At 41.7% G+C, this 23666-nt stretch overlaps 1 protein-coding gene across 1 annotated transcript in view; it reads right to left on the bottom strand.

Moving 5' to 3' along the window:
- Nucleotides 1-1131: 1131 nt before the first annotated feature.
- Nucleotides 1132-23666, bottom strand: part of CAPN1 (calpain 1) — a 356218-nt gene continuing 333683 nt past the window's right edge. The window contains exons 14-23 of the mRNA XM_086938029.1: nucleotides 16711-16750; nucleotides 16533-16598; nucleotides 15829-15886; nucleotides 15567-15631; nucleotides 12006-12074; nucleotides 11193-11271; nucleotides 9188-9304; nucleotides 8249-8307; nucleotides 6197-8141; nucleotides 1132-4165 (exon numbers count right to left, since the gene is read on the bottom strand). Coding sequence (XP_086794155.1) covers nucleotides 8115-8141; nucleotides 8249-8307; nucleotides 9188-9304; nucleotides 11193-11271; nucleotides 12006-12074; nucleotides 15567-15631; nucleotides 15829-15886; nucleotides 16533-16598; nucleotides 16711-16750 — 580 coding nt within the window. The 3' untranslated portion in view covers nucleotides 1132-4165; nucleotides 6197-8114. The remainder of the gene's footprint in view (nucleotides 4166-6196; nucleotides 8142-8248; nucleotides 8308-9187; nucleotides 9305-11192; nucleotides 11272-12005; nucleotides 12075-15566; nucleotides 15632-15828; nucleotides 15887-16532; nucleotides 16599-16710; nucleotides 16751-23666) is intronic.

The raw sequence follows: 23666 nt of genomic DNA, 5'->3' as shown, positions 1-23666 counted from the left end.
TATGCAGGAATTTTGCCTGGCATTTAAGGCGTTTCTTGAACGGAGTTCTTTCCATGTGGTGTAGGCCGCACAGCGTCGATAGGCCTAACGGCCCACTTCGATGACCGGAATGGAAGTTATGTCGTCGAAAAGTCTTGTCTTCAATGTCGAAGGTAGTTTCTGGAAGTTTTTCGCTTCGAAGCTGCTGGAAAAGTGTTTCTAGCCGGAGCGGAGAAACTTTCATCCGAACCCAGTGGCGGAAAAAAACAATCTAAGGATGGAGCCAATGCCCATGCGCAGTATTGTCCAAGGGAGGAGTCACTTATATCGTGACTACAAAGACTCCTCCAAAAAGACAACAAGCAATCATCCGAGCCCAACACCAGGTGGCGATCTAATGCTAAGTGTACGATCTGCAGCTCATATGCCTCGAACCTTGGTTTTCCAATTGCAAAGCAATGGTACTGTGGTCTTGGTAAGTGGCATTGTCCACAAAGGTAAGCCCGATAACAACAGACTACTCCAATACCACTGAAAAAGGTGTTGCAGTGAGGAGAGTAGACTGTTGTACGTCGTTCCAGCGCTAGATTTTGTTGCAAGTGGGATAAAACTTAAAACTTCAAGGGAATATTCCGGGTTGACCAATGTCCGCCAACCCGTAGACTCAATTATCAAAGACCTGCTTTCACTACCTGTTGGATGGAGGCAATCAGTCCTGATGGTGTTCTGATTTTTAATTGAGGTTGACGTGTCGAATATATTTTCTGTGTCATCTGTAAATGGTTAAACTTGAAGCACAGGTATACACTTTTAGACCCAATGCAGTGAAAAATAATGTTAGATGAAGGCTATGTCCATTGTGGATTGAGGGTGATGTGGTAATGTGTCATTCAATTATTTTCAGAAATGTAAATAATTAGCAAAAGTAAATTGTATCATACAATCCAAACTAGTCGGCAGGAGAATGAAGAAGTATTGAACCTGCATTAGAGGCATGCTGCACATGTCCCTCCACAGACAAATAATTATCTAGGACACTTTTGCAGAGCAAGGAAATCTGCTACTACATGTCACTACAAAGACATGAGTAACCACAGACACAGCAGCGACCACATGTGCCCACACAGAAATCAGGAAGCATGTAGATATCAGTGTTTTTCTTTCGTTTATTTTTAAAAATGTTCCATAATATAAAAGAAGCATATACCCAGGATGTGCTACTCCAAACACGGTGCAGGTGCACACCGCCGTCACCACAGGCAAGCGAGTTCATGCGAAAGCACCTATGCACACTGCATCAGATGATACCTTATATTAATACAGGTTACAGTAAGTGGAAATAAACAATCAAGGACAATGCCTAGCGGGGAAAAAAGAACAAGGATTACAACACGAGCAGTGCTATTATACAAGACTGAAATTTCAGATGGTGCCCTTCACTATACAGTATTACTTAGCATAGTGCATCACCGTGGGCACTATATTTCGGGGGAATGACTCCTGACCTCACCCCCACACAACCATAGTTGTTACTTATAAAATTGCTGAGGGATGTGCACTAGATTTTGGGGGCATTAAATGGTGTATTAAAGGCTTAGGAGCAAATAAGTAATGAAGGTTAGATAACGGTGACTGATCTGATGTGTTATGCCATCTCAAGCATCTTTGGCCAATTCTTTGAGGTGCTCTGATGGGTCAGCAGGCATGATATGGAGTACTCTCCTGGATCGTCCAATTTCTGATGGGCAAAAGAGCTTCACACTTCCTGCTACAAAAGCAAAACACTTGGGCCTGATATACTAACATTAGGAATTATGATTTCCTAATTGGTATTCTCTCCGAATCGCAAATAGGAAATCTGTATTCCTAATGTATGAAACTCTTGAGAGTTTCATTAGTGATTCCTAGTGGGTCGACAATAGACCTACCACATGCACTTTAATGAGGGAGGTCGCAATTTGCTAACCATTAGGAATCGCAGCCATCTCAGGGATGGAGGCCTGCAGAGGTCAGCAGGTCACCATGTCTATGATTGCTTTTCAATAAACCAATCTTTTTTTTTTTTTTTAAATATAGCCCGTTTCCCTCAAAGGACAACAGGATGCATTTAAAAAGAAGAAAAAAAAACTTAGCAGTTTCATTTTGTAAGAGCAGGTAGCATGGGACCATTGCCTGTTCTTAAAAAATATTTGTTTTCCATTCTCAAAGGGGAATGGGTCCCCTGGGGACCCCTTCCTATTTCCAAATTCCAAATGGGTTACCACCTCCTGAAGGAGTCAATAAAATATGCATGTTTTGCAACCATAAATCGGTCGCAAAACATACATACATCTGATTGAGATTTGGTATTTAGAAGGACACCCTAAACAAGTCCTTTCTAAATAACTAATCACAAACATAAATTGTGATTCAGTAACATGTTACAAAATCGCAATTTGTGTTTTTTACAAACGTAAAAGCATTTTTGCAGTCAGAAACGGCCAGATTGGTCGCTTATGACTGCAATAATACTTTGTACATGTGGCCCTTTGTTTCTTAGGTCCCTCTGCTCATATAAACTGTAATCAGGGTCACTGGAGAGCACGAAATCATGCAGCAGGGTCGACTAAATTACGCTGCAAGAAGAGAAACTATGCAGCATAAAGCCGCTAATTTCTTTTGCATAGTAATCCTGTCTTTGCAAAGATTTCATCTCATTCGTGTCAGTTTAATAACTAAATTTTAAAAAAGCAAATGAAAGATGACCAGTTAACCTTTGTAAATGGCCTTCCACTGCACGCAATCATATGTCGCCACACTTCTAGTAACTTTTGCGCCGTTAAAATTTTTTTTGTTAGATTATGCACCAGATGATTATGTGGCAAATTCAGCAAATTCATAATTATGCGAAAAAAGCCACAGCTGCAAAATCGCATAATTGTATTGGCCCATACAGTAATTCTTTGCCTCCGCAGCGAGAGGTAATGAGTAAAGCAGAGGGGACATGATAATTATTTTTAATAAATAATTTTAACTCGTTTTCTTTGAAACTCAGCAGTGTCTCAGGCACTCCTGAGAAATTGGTTACATTTCATACTTTGTTTCCAATTAAGTGATGGGTCTTAGTGTGCTGAAGAAAGGGTATTGTTCTAAATGTACTACCTATCTGTAAAATGTAGGGTTATAGATAGCCAACAGTAAATAATGGGGATACTTTTCACTAAGTGATTCGGAGTAACATCAAGTAGATATTCAGAGTGAAGCTCAAGTTGTCTATGTCACTGAGAACCCTAAGGTGGGAAAATCCCTACTATTCAAGGTTACATGTTTACAATTTTATGTTATGTATGGCCCCCTTCATTGAGCCCTGTCTGTTATAAGCTGCACAGGAGTAGGAGTCGTCATAATGGCGTCATAACATGGGTTCACCTTACTTCAGCACCATATCCCAAATTAACCATGGCGGCATGTTAGCCACCCCTTTCTGACCCGCTCCCATTCGCACCAACCAAATTTTAAATACAGAATGTTGTCAAAGCGTAGATGTGATACTTCAGAGGCAGGTAAGGAAAGGCACTAAGAAGTCAGTCGAGGAGACTTTTGTCTCACTTGGCCTCCTGCACATGAGCTGAAAGCCTACCATAAGTGCTTGATTGGAAAAAGAAAAACACAAGTGCAGGGACCGGACATTTTACTTTGGAGGTCTCAGCCATGACTGCCAAACGCCAGGATTGCCCAATACCAGGGCTGCCTAATTTTGATAATACTAAAAATGTTATGGGGAGACCCGGTGTTCCCGAGAACCTGGAACATTACATAACAAAAATGGTTCCCTCCGTAAAACATTGAACAGGTGCTCCAAAACCGGCACAGTGTAAAGCGATTAGTGAGAATAGTGAAAATGAGTTTGCTGGTGCTGAATTACAAAGGATAATCCATTCACAATTTTGAGCAAGTAGTATAACATGTTTCAAACTCAGCTAATCAAAATTAAAGTACATTTTGGGAACTACACACTTTGGTAGTCAACATTGTAACACATCGACTTTTCAACCCTTTTTGCTACTTAAACAAGGGTCTTCATCAGGACAGAATAGAAGAAGCAGACTCACGGTCACAAACAAATTATGTATGATCCTATTTCTTCGTTCCAAATCCGTTCATAGGATCATGAATGATCTATTCGCAATTCTTGCTTCCGTTCAGGCTTGTGTCCAAGAACCATATAGATAAGGGGGTTATACCCAGTTAGAGTCACGGGGACCTGGGTGGACAATTAGTGATAGGAAAGGGTCCCAGTAACATGGAAGTAATACTCACACAATAGAAAATGTAATCAAACAAAAAACAACTTGATCCACAATGTTTAATTCACACTGTGGAAGCATATTGAATATACCATGATTCAAGGCAATTAATAATTTCTTGTAGTGCCCCAAAGTAGTAAAAGGAAGGGGAGGGTGTTCAAGGTATTTAGTGCTCAGCAACGCTTGCTATATATTGAATGTATATTACAATGCTGACCTATTATTCCACCAAGGTTCAGATCCTATATTATTTATTAACAATTACTGACTATACGTTCCTACCAGGTGTGATTCAGAGTGTAGGACACCCAGCAAGGCGGACAGTCCTTTCATCATGACTAGCGCTGTTCCTTAGCAGTCTATCTACTATGTTGACACGGTCTGAGTCTATGGTTGACAAACGGTAACCAAGCAACCCTTAATAGTCTTTCTACCATGCCGATACGGCCCGAGTAGACCACGTGATCCCGTTCCCTTGGTGATATCACCAATCCGGAACCCGACTTCGCCATTGCGATGTTGAGCAGCGATCAGCACGAGATTCATTCCGTACTTGGTGAGTAATATTGGAATTTCCTAACCCTGATGCCCGTTAGTCAAAGTCAATCCCCAGGCTGTACGAGCCATGTCCTTAAACGTCTTTTGGTTTTTAGACGCATCCTGAGTGTGTTCCGAAGCCATCCACCAACCAACCCCAATCCCGTCGGACGTGTTTTAAATACGGCGATCGGGTGAGTGCCTCTCCTGTGTGCGAAATGAAAATGTGTTATCTGCCAATGAGATATGATTCCCACAACAGCCATTTACCACTTTATTTCACAGAATTGGCATCAGCATCGCCTAAATTCTGGACTACGACAGGCATTTATAACAAACTGAAACCCGACAATATGGTGAGTCATCTGTTTCCGCCCGATCGTCCGGGTTACTTACTGTATCTCATTACGATTACATCGTCCCCTCCTTTCTAACCCACAGATTGACTAGACCGACCGTGACACCGATGACATCGGGTCCCGACTATACCACTGTTGTGGTAAGTTCGAAACTTGATGTATGATCAGTTGCAAATTAAGTTCGAGCCCATTAGGTTATGACCTTAGCAATTTTGAATCTCCTGAATAATGTCTCATATAACTACGTTGTCCATATCCACTGATGACGGCCAGCCTATTACCAACCGCTTTTTACCTTAGGGATTTAAATAAATTAATTAATAAATGCAATGTTGATTTTGCCCCGTCTTTAGCCTGAGTATTTTTACGCTAAAATGCCAATCTGACTTTAATAGTTGTGACGTGTGCACGCCAAGTCTTGTTTTCCCATTCTTAGCCCTAATTAAATTGGGCGGGAATTTGCCAATTCATATATGTGCTGATGTGCTCCTTGTTTAAACTAATGCATAGGGATAATCTACCCTACTCTAAAAACCATATCCTTTTATTAACTAGGTTATGTGTCCCACGCCCCCTGTCCTGATGAAGACCCTACAGCAAGAATATCACTGTCTGCATATATAAGGGTCGAAACGTCGACAACTACCAGTCTACCCATATCAACTCCATTCCAGATTGCTCTCATTTATGAACTATGTGGAGTATGATCCTTGCCTGAATAAGTTATATGAACCTAAACGGTCCTGATTTTGTGTACAGTTTTATGTAACATATCAAATAATCGTTATATTTGCTGATTACACCAGTATCTAAACTTCCCTTTCCTTTTTCACTACCTCCTTACACTATCACACCCTCCCCTTCCTTTTACTACTTTGGGGCACTACAAGAAATTATTAATTGCCTTGAATCATGGTATATTCAATATGCTTCCACAGTGTGAATTAAACATTGTGGATCAAGTTGTTTTTTGTTTGATTACATTTTCTATTGTGTGAGTATTACTTCCATGTTACTGGGACCCTTTCCTATCACTATGTGTCCAAGAACCGACAAATAGAATTCACACCTCAACATCTCCAAATCCGTTCAGCAATCTCCACTGGGCTCAACATGTCATGCTGCCAAGTGCACCAATGTTAGATCTCGACAGTAATTAAATATGGCTCAATGTCTTACAGATGAATAATACATTCTGGTCTTTGCTTTAGAATTGTACGCTTGGAAAATTCCCATGGGGAACCATTGTTGTTATTCAGAAATAATTCGGATTAAAAATCATGCCTCTTTCTTCCATCACCCTACACTTCCTAGTTCTTTATCTCACTCCAGCAGATGCTTTTTCATCCCTACTTTCTCCATTTGGCGCTGCTTTTCATTTTCTTTCTCGCTTTCTCTTGTTTTCTGTCAAAGTGGGATGAGGGAAAAGAAGTCCTGTCCCCAAAAATAAGTGTTGGTGCCCGTACCCTACAACCACGGGCACAAATTAAACACTGCCTCCCACACAAACAAACAGGTGTGTGTTGCATAACAATAGAGGCACATATAAATAGAAAAAGTAATTGGTTTCTAGAGAATTTGAGACAAACAAGATTTCTATTACACTGCCAGTGAGAACACCCCACACAATGTGTATTTGGCTTTTCTCACTTGGAAGCATTCTTCTGATCAAACCGAATTGGTTAATACCTAGTCTTAGTCTGTTCAGGTCAATTACGTTCCATAAGGCACTGAAAAGGCACATGATAGTCCTTGGTGGAGGTTGGAGCAGTTAAGAGAGACTTGCTGTGTCAGGAGGGGGGGGGGTTGTAGTTGCATTTCACAAATTAGATGGTTTTAGAAAACTCAATATGGCACTTCTACTAAATCATATTTGTAAGAGCAAATTCAGAAAATGCTGAAAATAGAAGACAGTGGGCATGTAGTCTTTCCTCTCAATGAATTATGGGAGTATTTATCCACTTCTATCAAAGGTGAGTGTAAGCAAATGACACATTTTTAAGGCTTGTTTCTGCAGGAGCAGGAAATGAGGCTGGAATTCTAAGAAAGCCGTACACAGGTGGCCCATACCTGGGATGGTCTGCACGCAGTAAGGTAGCTAGTTAAAAGTCTCAAAGACACCATCTCTCGTTAAATACTTTTTGTGAGCGAGTGGGTACATTACCTGATAGAAAGGACAAATAAAACAAGACTGGTCTTGACCAAAAACGAAAAACAAAGATTGTGGCAATTCGTGCCACAACAAGACATGCATCAGTATAACTGCAGAAACTGTTTTTATATGCACATCTGACAGTGATTTATGTTAAAACTGTAGGTAAAATACACCATCAATAACTTATTCGCAATCATGGTGGATAACTCATATCAAACTAATCATGAATTATTTAGAGGGAGTGGACTCGCTCTTTTTAAAACAATGAGACAAAAACAAGTAAAGGAGTGGATGTAATGCTTAGGACGCTGTCGGAATGGCACATCTCATGATGTTTATTTAAAGTTGTTTATTCCATGCATTGATTATCTATCCACACAGCTTCTTATTTGGCAGCCCCAAAGCCACGAGGTATATTGCAAGGCAGGCACGGTTACCCCCAAAGGCACATGTGCAAGGCTGCTGTGGCCTAATGAGATGAAGTAATGGCGTACGCTGGCTTAAGTCCATGTTCGTGCTTCGTGCTTGCAGAAGCTCATCATGAGGGTGTGGATAAACAGGGACGTAGTTATGATCCATTATCCAAAAGTGACGGTGAGAAACGTATATTTGAAGCACCCCAGGCCAGAGGGGTAGGGTGAAGGCTGGTTGTCCACAGGGAGCGAAGGACTAGTAAAAAGTGCTATATATAGAGCAAGCTTCGCCACTCCTCATCTGAGAGGCACTGGGGGATGCATCGGGCACACAAAGCTGGTCAGTGGTAAACATGTAGGTACAGCCGGCACTATGACTTCGTCTCTAAGCAAACATGGTCATCTGTAACCACTGCAGAGGACAAAAAACAAAAATGAATAAAAATGATCAAATAAATGAAGCAAGGTACAAAGATACCATTCCCCATGAGCCACTCTGTAAGCAATGAATTACTTTACCTTAAAGAGGTCAAAGTTGACCCTTCCTTCTTTCTGTGTATCCATTCCCTGGAAGAATCCTGTAGGGCGAAAGAAAGAGTGTTTGTTATCAGTGTCCATGAGTAAGTTGTTTAGATTAGATTCCAGGTCCGCTCCAGGCTACAAGTCAAGACAACAGCCATGGATGTCAATTGGGGTATCAAGAAAGTACAGCTGCTACTTCTCACTTGCCTCTTGGTACCCGTGGCAGTGGCCATGACATACCTGGACTCAGAAGTCATGAAGGAAGTAGCAGGAATGGAAAGTAAACATTGCACGCTACTCTTACTTTCCAATGTTTCGCTCTTTGGCCATCCTCAAGCCATCAGCACCAAATTGAAGGCTGTTGAGGGGTTATTTATACAACATTTTCAACGAATACTAAAGCCTGTTAGGCCTCGTTAGAGGTATGGAAAGCATAATGTGATGTGATGTGATCAGATATCAGTGGGTGTCTAACACAATTTCCAGAAACTCTAATATTTTGTTGAAATGACATGCATGGCAGTAGGAGTCTTGCATTAATTTACACGATTGGCTTCTTAAATGATTTCAAGCTAAAATGACTTTAAATGCCCTGGGGAAGAAATCACCATATTGACTTGAGGGAGCTCACGCTCCCACAACACTTAAGCATTGCAGCTTTGTAAACCAATCACCTTCTAGGGCTGACATTCACCCCGCATGCCCATTCAATCCTAGGCCTAGCAGAAGTATCCTATCTAGGGACCACAGTGGTGGGGTTCAGTTTTGCACCCTTTCAAATCCTTCCCTCTTTTTAAAGGGATTACCCTTTAGTGCTGAGAGAAGGGTTCTGTCTCTTGCAACTCTTGGCTTCTGTCCTCTGACTGGCTAAATTAAAACAAGCAAAACTCATGACGCCCCTTCATCACTCTAAACACAGAGTCCGAGGACACTCACTGAACATGGTTTCAAGTCGCACTAGGCAGCAGACAAAGTTGTCAAAGTCAACAGCCAGATCCGGCTCTGCATAGCGAGTGATGATAAGCTGGTGCAGGTTGTTGTTCAGTTTGAAACCTGTAAAAAAGAGAAAACCAAAAAACACTTCAGTGACAGCGTGACATAATTTATTCACTTTCACCCCAATGTCAGGCTCTTGAGGAAAATCTGAAATGTTGGAACTACTTCTGAAGGAATGAGGAAGACGGGCGGAGCTGGGTGGTGGTGTGACCAATGGGTACTTTTCTATTTTCATTTGAACCTCAGATGTTTTCAGCTTTTAGGCCCACTTATTAGGGATCTGAAAATGTAACACTACAGTCAGGGATCAGCCCCGCTGAGGTGGAATGAGATGTAGAGAAACAAAGGAATGGATACCTGCACAGGACTCAACAGTGATGCGCTGTACTTGCACACCGCCTGTCACTCTTCACACATGCTCGACAATTCGGCCAAGTTCCTCATCCAATCAAGGGTACATATATCACGTATTTAAGTTTCGCTTCAGATAACTGCATCCCATAGGACTCTTGTGTGGTGTGCTGTCTTTATACTATATGAGCTTCTGCCTCACAGACATTAGGGGTATCGCCCTTCTGTCCTCCCAACCTACTGAGAACTATTCGATCAAAATGCTCATCTCCTTCCTCGCCCTTGACAGGCATTCCACACAAACAGATCAGTTACCACATTTTTCTTCTAGTACAAATAACCAAAAACTATATTTTGTAATCACTAGGTCTTAGAGGAATCCTGCACTGAAAATTCATTGGCTACAAGTTCACCAGGGATTCATGATGTGATTTTAACTTAATGCGAATTCCTCATAAGTCTTCAAAATGTGCCATATTGAAAAAAGAGCCATTGATGCTTATGCAGTACAGCAATTGCTAAATCCTTTTACTCTTGTGGCAATACTGTTCCCAAACAATAAAGGCTTGCTTGCATTCACAATCAACATAGCCTTACATTTTACATGAAAGGGAGCATTTGTTATTTTTACCCCAGTCCTCCAAATAATATTACAAATGGTGTTCAGTTTACAGCTTGTTCTGTTAAATTAGTTCCGAAATATCTTCTAAGGGTTTTCATATTCTATTTTATGAGACTCAGTTGATCTTTGCCTTTTACGAATTCAGCCTTTCCTGACTCCTCCACCAACCCCCTTCTTGGTCTAATACCCTCTTCAGCCTGGTAGGTGATGCTACTGACCTTGTATTTCTGTATATTCACACCGCTTACCTTTAAAAACTGTCACTACCACATGTTGGGTTCATTTGCAGTGCTTTCATATATCAGAATGTCATCCAGAACATACATTATTAATGTAATATCCTTGAACAATGAATCTATTAAACCTTTAGGCACAGCAGATTCACAAGCCAACAATCACGCAAAGAAACTGTTCTGAAAGCACCACGTAGTCTGATAAACTATAGCAAATGCCTTGATCCAAGTTGCAACATTATTTGATAACATTTATGAGACAGATTTAAAGTGCTGTACAGTTTGACATTCTCTAATGTGTCCTTTACATAGTTTATTTATATTTTATAGGGGAGGCAAGTCTATGCAATAGTCCAATATTCAAACTCCAATGACTCCATATAAAACACACTGTTACCTTCGTCTTTTTCCATGGAATAACCACGCAGTGCGTTACATTAATCTAGTTTCTGTGGAATAACCAATGGCATGCCTCTTCTAGTTCAATCACACCACACTAAGTCCCACACCAATGTGACAGGTCTTTCTACAATAAGGCTTGGTCCCACCATTGATCTTTGCAAAAGTGGTGGGGATGAAAAAGTGAGGAAAGGTTGCAGAACAAGCTTTAAAATAGAAAGCCATTACACAACTTCACTTGGTGAAGTCACAACGAGACATACTGAAAGTAAAAAGGTATCAGTGTCCCATCAAACAACCACCCAAATCAAAAAGCGGTCATTAGATAACACAAACTCACCTGCAAATTCAATGGCCAGCCTCATTTCATAAGCGCTCATGCTCCCAGACTTGTCCACATCAAACTTACGAAAGATGGTCTGCAAAGAAGAGAGGCACAGAAGTAAAAGCCTTTGAGATAAATGGGGTGAGTGGGATGGGGTTTCACTGGAAACTTTAATAAACAGTGTCATTCTTCCAAAAAAGGATTACAATCATGCACATCTACATACAAATTGTCAATATACCACAACGATTCTCCAAAATAAATACCCCACAACTTAAAGCTGGGGCTGGGTAACAATGTTCCCATCTTCTTGAGCTAAATATTCATATCTCTCTGAAGATGATACATTCTGAAATTAGTTATTAATACTACATTTAAAGTGTTACATAAAATACAGCTGCTAAGACTGCAGGTACTCCCCACAAGTAGGTGAAACAGATCTAGTAGTTAGCTGAAATAGAAAACTCTGAATCAACATAGGAATCTCCAAAAATAATCCAAATATTATTAGTATACTTTATTTATGAAAATTACCTTAAAAAGTAAAACTTTAAAAAACAAAAAACAATCCCCATACAAATGCCAATGGAGATGGGTTTGGCTACGCGGTTTACCATTTAGAGATGGATAGACTCCTTTTTAAGGATTGTTGCAGACAGAAACATCTGCAACTTGGGCTGCCACAGTGGCTAGAAGCCGCCCTAGGACATCACCAAATTGGCATTTTCTTCTACAGTACTTGTCCCTTAGAGTAAGGCAACCTTTTAACATTGCTGCACACTGTAAAGTTTATTTTAAAAAGTGACAAAGGAAGGAAGGGAGACTTACAAGATAGTTCTTGATTTTGTTCCATAAGATATTAAATTCCACCAATCCGAGCTTCCCATTTCCATCTTTCTGGAACCACGCAGTTAAGGAGAAGCAGTAAGACAAGATTTCCAATAGAGAAAGAAGGTTTACAAATCAAGAGCCTTATTATAGCTAAAGGAGAGTACGATTAACCTTGAATATAACATATTGGGGAAAATACTGTTGAACAAACGCGACTAATTGTGGGATTGTTGGTCCATCAGAACAAAATGGATTTATACCAGACAGGAGCACCTTTCTCCATATCAGTTGATTGCTGAACATCCTAGGCAAACACAAGGCGGCAACCCCAACCTGCCTAGCAGAGGCTCTCGATATTGAAAAGGCACTAAATACTCTTATTTGGTCCTATCACCTGACAGTATTCAAGAGAATGGGCAAGGGCCTGATATTTCTCAGCTAGATATGAACACTATACAGTCACCCAGTGGCCAGGGTCAAAATGGGGCAGATCGTATCAGATCGCTTTGATATAGGAAGAAAAACTTGACAGGGCTGCCCCCTCCCCCACTGACCCTCGCGCTGGCCATCGAACACCTGGTAGGCTGCTGCACACAAAAGTGTTATACAGGGGAATGCAAGCACCTGGCAGATGGCATGGGATATCTCTATATGCAGATGATGCCCTGACTTACCTCCAAAATGTACATGAACCCCTCCCAAGGCTCGTGGAACTATCAGACATTCAGGGAAATATTGGGCCTCAAAAGCAACTGGGCTAGATCTTGTCTTTACCCTTTGGGATTGACTACCAATCAGTGTAGAGTGCAGTTTCACCTACCAGACTGGCATGGTGACTCAACACTTTTAAATACCTGGAAGTGCATGTATATACCACACGACCGACGACCTTACTGGGGGCAATCTGGGAAGGGTGCTGGCCTCGATCAAAAGTTCACTATCATTTTGGACCGTATTACCTCCCCAATGGGTCGAGTGGCGATAGGAAAGATGGTAATACTGCCAAGGCCTCTATACCTCTAAACTGCACTGCTGGTGTTCCTCAACCGATACTTCAAGACACTTCATGGTCTCCTAACGAGCCTCATCTGGCGGTAATGGTAGAAAACGAGTGGCACTACAGAGCCCAACGCTAGGAGGGGGACTGGGAGCCCCCAGTTATGGACTATACTATGCAGCGGCACAATTGCAGTGGCCCATGCAATGGCAATGGTTGGTAAAGGGGCACTGTGAGGAGAGACCAAAGGTGCCACAAATTCTGGGCAGTGTATCTATCCTGGCATGGATTTCAAACACCACCAAGAAAATCTCCTCTGAATCCAACTTAACAAAGGTGGCAATGGCATGGATTTCAAACACCACCAAGAAAATTTCCTCTGAATCCAACTTAACAAAGGTGGCAAGGGCATGTTGACAACGCCCCACCCCACGTGGGTTCTCACAATTGCAGACACACTCATAGAGGGACAGACAGTCAAAAAAGTGTCAAATTAATTTGCTGTTACTAAGTATGATATTCAGTTGCTAACTTGTCTAAATCCCGACTCCCGGAATGGTGCTGAACATTTAGAAAGGGTCGGCCCCCAGGTCCCCAATACACCCAATTAAGTGGACAAGACCTACACCGAACTACTGACCCCTCCCCCTCCATTTTTCACCCTTGCATTGCAAGTACTACATATCTATCAGTGATGTTAATGTAATGATTGTGAATCTTAACCACATCTTTATGGCTGTTAAAGGTGCATATGTTTTCACAATTGCATTGTTGTTAAAACTAATAAGGAAATAAAATAAAAAAAAGAATGGTCACATTAGAATTATCACTCCCATGAGCTCCATGGGAGCTACTATCAGCCTCCAAGATACCTATTGATACATCCCTATTTATGCGAACTTCAGAAGTTCAGCAGCAGACTAATTACAGGTGGACAGGACTTAGCTGCAACTTTATTCTGGTGCCTTGGATTAAATTTCACATCATCAAAGTGATGAAGTACATCATAGCCCACTGGTATTCCAACTCTCAGTACCTTTCGATCCAGGTTTTGATGTAGACCGTACCCTAGTAACTACATTGGTGACTGAACTCTCAGAATCTCCTAAGTATTCTTTTATCAACTATACCTCATTTAATCCGCCAGATGCCAGTACATGAGAAAGAGTGCATGTATAGATTCTTATCAGAATTAGGGCCTGTGATCTCCGTTTCAAAGGGCCGTGTTGGAAGCCAGTCACTTAGCACTCTTTCTCAGTTCTCTAACCTATTGAAGGGCAAGGTGGTATTAGTCAGGAAAGACTATATGACAAAGCCATATTTAATGAGACAGGGAGAAATGAGATTGGTTTCTTGGTCCAAAATATCACATAAGATATTCGACTGGGCAAGGAAAACTGTAATATCAATCTTGGCCATTCTCATTCAGGGGTTATCAAATACAGACAAGCTGAGCAGGGTGAGCCCTTCATTACATCCTCCTAAGCCCTCTTATCTTTTCATCAGATAGGACAAAGGTGGACGCATCTGAAAATGGATCGGTTTGCTTCTCCTTTGTACTATCAGTAAATGGTGTGGATAAAAAGGTTTACTTCAGCAGAAGGCAGATTTTGTTCAAATTCTGCCCTTTCTCTAAGACGGCATTTCATTAGGCATAAAGGTTCCCACAAAGGCAGACATGTTGATGATTCTGCAAATATACAGAAATTGGAACCTCGGCCTGCTCAAGATGGAGGCGGGACTTATGGCCTTTACATCACCTTGTCTTATAAACACCCTGTTTTTAGGGTTTCAAATGACTCAATTATTCCTAGGTCCCTCCTTTGTGTCCAGCGTAAACTCTGCATTCCACAGGGATCAGGAGATTGTTCTCCCAGTGTTTTTCCTCTTACGGATTCAGTGGAAAGGACTCTACATTCACTAGATGGAGAAGAGCAGTCTTCTGTTGTCTGGAGAGTGTGTCAGGTTTCAGGGGTTCACCCTCCCTGTTTGTGAACTTTGGGCGAGCCAAAAAGAGAGTCAAACCGTTAATGGAAACCCTTATCAAATGGATTATGTCTCTGATTACTCTGGTCTGTAAGACTACCGGATTTCCTTCACTTTTTGGAGTTCAGGGCAGAACAACCAGAGGAATGCCAGCCTTTTTGGCAGAAAGTCCAGGCACCTCCACAGTAGTGATTTGTAGGTGTAGCTACATGGGCTTCACTGTCTATTTTTGAAAATGATTAGGGGGGTCATGGTGTGATTATTAAAATCAAAGAATTCAATGTTCAATTATCCTGGTTCGTTTTTCTAGAATATTAATGGGAATATGAGGAAGGCTGGTCGAAAGGGTAATGTTTCAAATACTTTCTGTTAATTGCATTACTCTAAGTTCTTCCCTTGCTTTAATTCATGACATATCCCTTGCACTTGTTCTTCAGGCAAACTCATTAGTCTACGGTTCTAGCTCTTCCATTTACCTTTTTTTAATCATAATTATTGTATGCAAGAGCAGAGAATAGGTGGAGATTTAGGCATTGCTGTCAGCACAGGGTCAGGGAAGTCTTAAGGAAGGATACATCCATGAGGTTGACCATGCTTCGGCATGCCTCCATACTAAAGCCTTTTGTTCGGAGGTCTTGGTCTGTAATAAAAAAATAAAAAGTCGCAGCCATTAGTCTTGGATGAAACTAAAAGCAAAAGGTGTACTGCAAGGGGTGATGATCCCCTGGGCAAACCAGTGTCAAAGATGATGGATTCATAATCATGGACAGGGTCTAATCCACAGCCAGTAAGGTTAGACATCATAGCTTCATCCTCCAGTAAGAGATCGCCACTTACGTTTCCCTACAATCTTGTTAAGAATGGTTTGAAGCTCCTTCCCGCTGACTTCCATGTCCTGCACAGGAAAAGAAAAAGAAACAAATGACAAAAATAAAGGGCACACGTTGAGAAACCAGCATTAGGGTAAATATGGAGACTTTGTGGGCCATGTGAGTCAGAACTAGGGTGAAGGCTGTACTTGGGGTCATGTTCTAATCCTACGTTACTTAGCCAGCATTCGCATTGTTCAGTTCTGCAGATCATGGCTGAGCTCATACTCAAGTATAGTAATATTTGAGAGTAGGCTGCAATACAAGAGAGCTGGTCTCAACTAAGTCACAGAAGAAGACATCAGAACTTATGATATGACTGGAAGAGCAGAGATTCTGCAGCTCAAAACTGAGGTTCCTTGACGGTTTGTATGTAGTTCAGCTGTATTAAAGTGGCAGGGATGTTGCTTCCTGCATGCTAAGATAGATGTGTTGCTGTAGACTTGTGAGTGGGTTCCAGTACTGCAACTGAATGGTTAATATCCCAAAGTCTGGGTCTACTGCTCATCCCTTCACTGTGCCTGGAACCAGCCAGGGATCAAGATTCCTCATCTGTTCTTCAGTCTTGATTGGAACACAGAGGGGGGATGATTCCTCAGGAAAGATAAATTTGGACACCACCCTCAGCCCATGATCAAAGCAACTTCCCAGTATGAAGCAGCCTTCACTTACCGCACCAGCCAACTGCCTGAAAAGAGCCTTGAATGCATTGTCAATCTCCTGTTCTGACAGCATCGCCTATGAGAAAAATAAAAGAAAGCAGTCGATTTGATTGCGCAGTTCTTAGTCATCGTAGGTGTTGGGATGGAAAGGGGCATAACTGGGAGAACGATCAACTGGTGGTCCTTACCTCATCTGGGAGATCTGCTGAAATCTGGTCATCCATCACCCTGCAAAGAAAGGAAAAGGACATCATACATCACACAAGAAGTGATATGCAGTTCAGGGTGTAAATGAGTACAACTGAAATTGCAGGATCCCTCTAAATGGTTTATGAATATAATAATCAATCCTTTTGCTGTTTGTTACATAAAAGCGCTTCCTTTCACGGCTTTGGTTATATAGCATTTTTTATATGTTTCCCCCTAGTCAGGCACTGAGCACTTCCTTTGTCTTCACCAATCAGCAAATTCAATTCTCTTGTATGATGGTATTGGGTAATACTGCTTTATGAAGAAACAGGTAATACATTCAGTGTTACAGGAAAGGTAAAAAACTATCAACAATACCAAATTTACACAAAAAAGCATTTTGCAAGACCAATTAACTGAAACATAGTATATAAAAAGGCACATTGAGCATATGCCATTAACAGTTGGAAAAATAGTATACAGTATTACATGGGTGATTGAATGCAATACGGAGACACCCCAGAAGCCCAAACCAGTCTTCAGATTGATTTTCTAATAAGGCAGTCTACGGGAACAGACAATCCAAGATGGAATTAAATCAATACTACAAAGTGTGCTATTTTGGCAAAACGGCAAATTAAACACAAATAGAAATGACAGCGACAGGACATGAGATTTGCCAAGGATGTTTGGGAGGAACTAGCTAGATGTGCCATGAATGTTAAGACATAAGAATCTGTGGAGGGTTAGGTTGATAATCAATAGCCTAACTGTAAAGCCATTTGCTTATTCCAATACAACCTTTTGTGACTGCACCTTGATTGTAATGTGAGTTTCTGACAAGTCCAGAAGAGCGTAATTGAGTTTCTCAGTAATCGGGCTCGTATGGTCAGGTAGAATGGAGAAACACTCACTACTGCTGAAATAGAAGACCCAGGCCCTGTGGAAGTTCAAACAATGGGTTACTGAGAGCGCAAAAACCCAGACTAATCGGTCTTGGAAAGTATGAAGTTGTGTCATTACTGACTTAACGAAAATTACTATGCATAAGGGGAATTGAAAGAGTGGCTCAGAGGAATTTTCCTAGCTAATATCGGATGTTGGGCCTTTCCAAGGGAACCCTTTCTTTCAACCAGATATAATACACATAGGCCTATTGGAATATATTCCACTTCCTGAAGGTGAGCTAAGTGATCAATCAATGGTTATGACATTGGCAGTGCTTGGGTAGGTCTTCCTTCCAGATGAAACCACTCAAAAAGGTTTTGGAGCTCCAATAGCAGATCTGGCCAGCTATTAAGCTCAGGGAGCCAGATTAATGTCTGCACTTTTGTTTCCAGAGAACAGGACTACTGTATTGTCTTTAAACGATTGGACAACTTAACTGTAAAAGAGGAAAAATTACTTTAAACCCTGAACAACAGCTTTAAATTATACTTGGGCTTCTTTTCTTGGGCTGACCATAATCTGAGAGTCCAGAGGTCCTGGGAGTAAGCTCCCCAACTATACAGAGATGGGTCAGATAAGTAGTAGAAAGGAATGACCCGTGAGGAGGTTTGATTTCTAAATCCACAGAAGAAAAACAAACATTTTCATTGATATCAGAATGTAGTTTTGCAGTAGCCGGTGCAGCTGAAACCAAGGAAGAGCCAGATGTTGCTACATTGGCTAGAGGATTCACATGCATACAAGAGGTCAAGGGACCCAAATGCCTGTAAAACACATGGCAGAAAGAAACCCTACAAACTTTAGACCTTGAAGGAGAGCGAGTTGAGACTTGATGTTTATGGTGAAATCTAACAAGTCAAAAAGAATGTGTCCCAACAACAAAAGATAGTTTGCCAATTCCGCTGGAGATTGTGCTCCTATCAAAGTCACAGAGGGTAGGGGCATAGATGAAAAAGTAAGCCTAATACTGTGAGAATGTTTGGGCATACCCTTGAAACAGAATTGGAGCTGACTTACAAGCACATATTTAGAAAGGGCAACTGTTTATGTCAAGCAATAGTCGATGATCTTCCTTGATGGAATATGAAACAATACATCTTGGAGGCTTACATATGACTAACAGTCTTTATTATACAAAAGCTCCAGAATTTGCCACAGAGATAGGATGTAAGAAAAGTGTCCACAAGTTCAGGTCATATAGGCCTAGCATATGCCTGATGCCCATCGAGTGTCTACCGTTTTTTCGGTCTGAAATGCAGAGTCATGGCATTAGGGAAGTTGGGATTAATATGGATCTAAATGATAACTGAGACTATTACCTTAATCGGAAATGGCTGATGAAATCTCAAACACCTTTGGGCATTCCATCATTTGACATTATAGGACTGGAGGAGTTACTCCATTTCAATGCAATTTGAATTAATACAAGAAATAACAAAGTGAAAGGCCTTCTAAATTTCTCCTTTAGCGCTCTCCACCATTTTGAAGGACTATACAAGTCAGTGATCTAGTTGTTTACCGGAATCAATTGCGAAAGTAAAGTGGAAAAAACACCCTCTTGCCTTCCAAAGCAATGCACGCCTTGCTGCCATTCACCAACCAGGAGTGCTTTTCCAGATCTGCTTCCTGGAGTTCAGAGTCCTTGTTCAATAACATTTTGTAGAGGATTGGAGACCATGTTATTTAGTGCCCTTTTCAATTAATCTAAATGTTGGTACGAGAATACATCCTTTTCTAATTTTTTCTTTTTAATCAGGTCTCAGGTAATATTTCTGGAACTGAGAATTACACACTAGAAAAACTAGTTCAATAACTATGTTACTAACTGAACTGCTGCATTGGGAATTGAGACCTTTCCTCCAACCCTCTTGTTTACCTTGTTATTACTTTTGATTGTTTATGTGTTCCACCAAACTGAAAACTCAAACTTATAAGGAGGCCTTGTTTGAAATTGGATGTATTTCTTGGTAGAGACTTAATATGCTGTGAAGGAAGAGCTAAACTGATCTATGGACTGAAAATACTATGACTGAACTTATTGTTTCTGAATCTTTTGATCACTCATTGAAGACTAATAAGGGGTTTCTAAAGTTTGCCTGTAACCTACAGACCCTACTGTATATTCTCATGTCTAATCTATTTCCTTTCATTCTTAGTATGATAGAATACACAAGAGACAGTCAAATGAGAACACCTGCTACAGAAGAGAGCTATGTCCAGAGGAAGGTGTTCTTACTAGTTGCTTTAACTATAAACATCCTTAGTTATACAAGCGGTTTCAGCTTTGGAGCAAATTATTTTGTTTTCCGGGGGAAGACTGGGTTTAGCTGGAGAGTTCTAAGAGTGATCTTTCAATATTACCTCCCTAACTCATAGGTCTGAGGAGATGGAAGATCACACTTTTAAAAAAAACGGAAAGAATCCTCCCACTAACGTAAACTCTTGATCAATGGAAAGGTAAAGTGGAGAGCTCCCTGTAGGATGTCTTCCACATCTTTTGAATGAGCATGTCAGGTTAGAAGTCAGTCTCTCCGTTGCCTGAGCTTCCAAAGCCTTTGAATGCAGTGAATTGTCCTTTTTTTGCTGAGAGGTGTAGAACAAGTGGACTTGTATAAGGACTATACTTTTTAGGCATTCTTCAAGAACATTGCAAGTTGATGATGCAAACAAAGTCTTGCCCTTCCAGTGTAGAAATGTACGTGATACGTGATACTCCGGGCACTAACAACTTATTGCATTAGTTTGTAGCTACTCTAAAGCAGCTTATTTGGTCTCTGCAGTCTAGAAGACTTTCTACTGAAGACACATTCTGCAAACCTTTTAATGTTTCCTAATGTTTTTAACTATTAAACCAATATTACGGTTGATAAATATGTCGCAAGGATAACTGTACTCTAGTAGCTCATTTACCAAACTCCACCAAGCTTTCTCTTTCTCATCTAGAACTACAGAAGGGCAGTAGGAGGTGTCTTCTATTCTCAATGGTGCCGTAACATATGCCAATATCCAATCATGGCAACAGGTCACTGTGTCACTGTTGAGACACAAGGACTGTTTTTACCATGTCATCCCTTCTAATTGAGCACTTCAATGATGAAACACTACTCTAGCATGATAAATGCTGCAGCCACCGTCACAGCAGGGCAGAAGATGACACGAGATGTCACACATAGGCTGTGCACATCGAAGACGTCATAAGACTAAGGGCCCGATGTAGGTGGCCGTTTCAGGCCATTTACCGACCGGTTACGGCCGATTTCGGCCGTTTCCGATCGGTAAATGGCCAATCGGTATGTAGGGGCCTAAATCCAAGGCCACATGTAGGTAAATCTACATTTACAGAATCGGTAAAATTACCGATTCGGTAAAATACCGAATCGGTAATTTTACCGATTCTGTAAATTCCGTATGTAGGTGGGACTCTTCTGAGTTCCAAAGGCCTTAACGAATCGGTATTTTACCATGAAATCCAACTTCATGGTAAAATACAGATTCCGGTGTGCATGCACATGTGTGCATGCACACCTATGTCATGTGACAGGCAGACCTGCCCTTAGGGCAGGTATGCCTGCCACATGGCACCTGTGCCTGTTTTGGGGGTGCCAGAGGGTGTCAAAGTGACACCCACTGCACCCTTGTGAATTCTTTAATTACCGATTCGGTAAATACCGAATCGGTAATGCCTAATCATTCCTATGGGCTTCAAAGCCCATAGGAATGAATGGGTATTACCGATTCGGTATTTACCGAATCGGTAATTAAAGAATTGTTAAGGATTCGGTAACGAATCCAGATGTTGAGACCTACATACCATTTACCGATTTTGAAATACCGAATCGGTACAATTCGGTATTTTAAAATCGGTAAATGTTTTTTACCTACATCTGGCCCTAAGTGACCCCTAAAGCTAAATTACTTAAAATAATTTACAATGGCTTAAAAGTAAAAATACATCATTTTTCTTGGCACTGGAATATCACTTACATAGTTTTATTTGAAACCTAAAACTGAAAATTTGACTATATCAGAGATGCATAACAAACTATGGCTACCGCCTTAATCTCCTTTTTAAATGCATAATTTACATGACCAATTTCTAAAATGCTAACTGACGTTTCTTAGTAACGGCTCACTTTCTAGCAAATGGGGGCATGGAGAGAAGTTTGACAGAAGGTAGTGAGATACTCCTGAATATTGCCCAAAAGGTTTTATTACAATTAAAGTTGCACCTCGGCCAGCCCTCTAATGTGTGATTGTGTGGGGTGATTTCCTCCAACACAAAGCGAAGATAGACAGGAGAAGGGGCATAGCAAATGGTGATAGAATGCACTCTCCATCGTTCTATGTTTTGGTTGGTTGTTTAAACATGTATGAAAAGCTCCATGGTAGCCTAATATTTTATAATCTCAACAGTGCTGTCAAGTTTATAATGAGGAGCTCTTTTTAAATCTGGGGAATCGGTAAATGTGCCTTCAAGGGATTTATTTGGTCATGTAATGAGATTTTATAGTGACATTTGGGAGCAAGATTAGCTATATGCTTGCTAATTAATTTTGTTAAGAAACATTTCTTTACGCAATTTCTTTAGACGGGTAAAACAATGTCTCAGACAAAGCAATATATATCATATTGTAGGAGAGTAGGGTCTGCTATCCTATGGTCACCCCAAAGTTTTGCTTTTTGCTTCACTGGTTTATGACTTCATGAGGCTGTGGGCCTGCTAATCAGACCCACAGCCCGCTGTTCTCTCTCTAAATTACTGCCAATGCACTCTAGGTGCATTACGAATTGGAACTGGCTCACCTTATTGGCCCCTGTAACAGTGTACCCAAGGTACCCAGGGCATAGGTGCATCCAAGGCCTACCAGGGGCTGCAGCATGTATTGTGCCACCCCTGGCCTGGCCTCCATATTTGACACAACTGGCTGATCACTCAGCTGGGGTAAGTTGGTGTAATCACCTCTTACTTAGGTACAGTATGCCTGTGCCTAACCCTAAACTGGACACATATGTTCCTATCAGCCACTCCTATGGAAGGCCTCATCAATCCTGGAGGCAGAGTGCTTGGAAATATATGAGATGGTGCTCTAGCATGAGCTGAGCCTGTCTGCAGCTGTCGGGAACCACTCAGTTAGCTGTTCCGGGATATTGCCATACCATATACTCTTAAGTGCATTATAATCCTCGCGGTTATATGCTAACTTTGGTTTGGCTTTATCAAAACATGTCCAGTAAGGTGTCATACGATTTGGAATACTATCCCCTCGACAGTTCTGTCGACGGGGATAGCATTCCACCCTTCTAGAGGGACACGACATGTACATAGCCTTAACCCCGGTTAAAGTTAACCAGAGCCTCAGCATCACAAAATGGACGCTGCCACCACAGACACAAGTCTGACCTCCTGCTGCTGGGAGTCCTTCCAGCGAGGGAGGCTTGGACAAAGGGTTTCCTGCCTTGGGAGGTGCGAGCACCACCCCAGACAGGATTTTGTGTATTGGGTAGGACAGGGCTGAATAGATTGAGACATGCCCGGGGCACACAAGGTGTCCCCGTGCATAAGCCAGTCCAAACCGGTCCTGGGACTTTCCAGACCCAGGCCTGGCGAGGAGCTGGACAAAGGAAAGGGGGTGTAACCGCCCCCCTTCCTGGTCCCACCCAGAGGAGGGACCTAGCAGGTGATCCACCCCTCACATTGGGAATAAGAGTGGGAGCAGTGCCATTGCACCTCAGATCATCCTGAATCAACTTGAAACTAAGAAGACGACTGGACTTCGACATTCTGCTGCACAGAAGACTGAAGAGCATCTCCCTTGTGGCCTAGGAGTGGCCACCCTGTGAACACAGGCACCATCCAGCAACTCGACATCTGCTTTGCCGCCGCCTCCCGCCGGAGCCCGAGCCCGAGCCCAGAGCCTGACACGACCCAGACTCACAGACTTCTCACAGCCCGATCCACAGTCCCTGCAAAGAAGGGACCCGTGGAGGCACCGAGAGACGTGGGACC

Source organism: Lissotriton vulgaris, chromosome 9 (genome assembly GCF_964263255.1).
Source record: "Lissotriton vulgaris chromosome 9, aLisVul1.2, whole genome shotgun sequence".
NCBI lineage: Eukaryota > Metazoa > Chordata > Amphibia > Caudata > Salamandridae > Lissotriton > Lissotriton vulgaris.
Note: the sequence above shows the minus strand (reverse complement) of the source record. Positions and strands in the feature narration are given on the sequence as shown.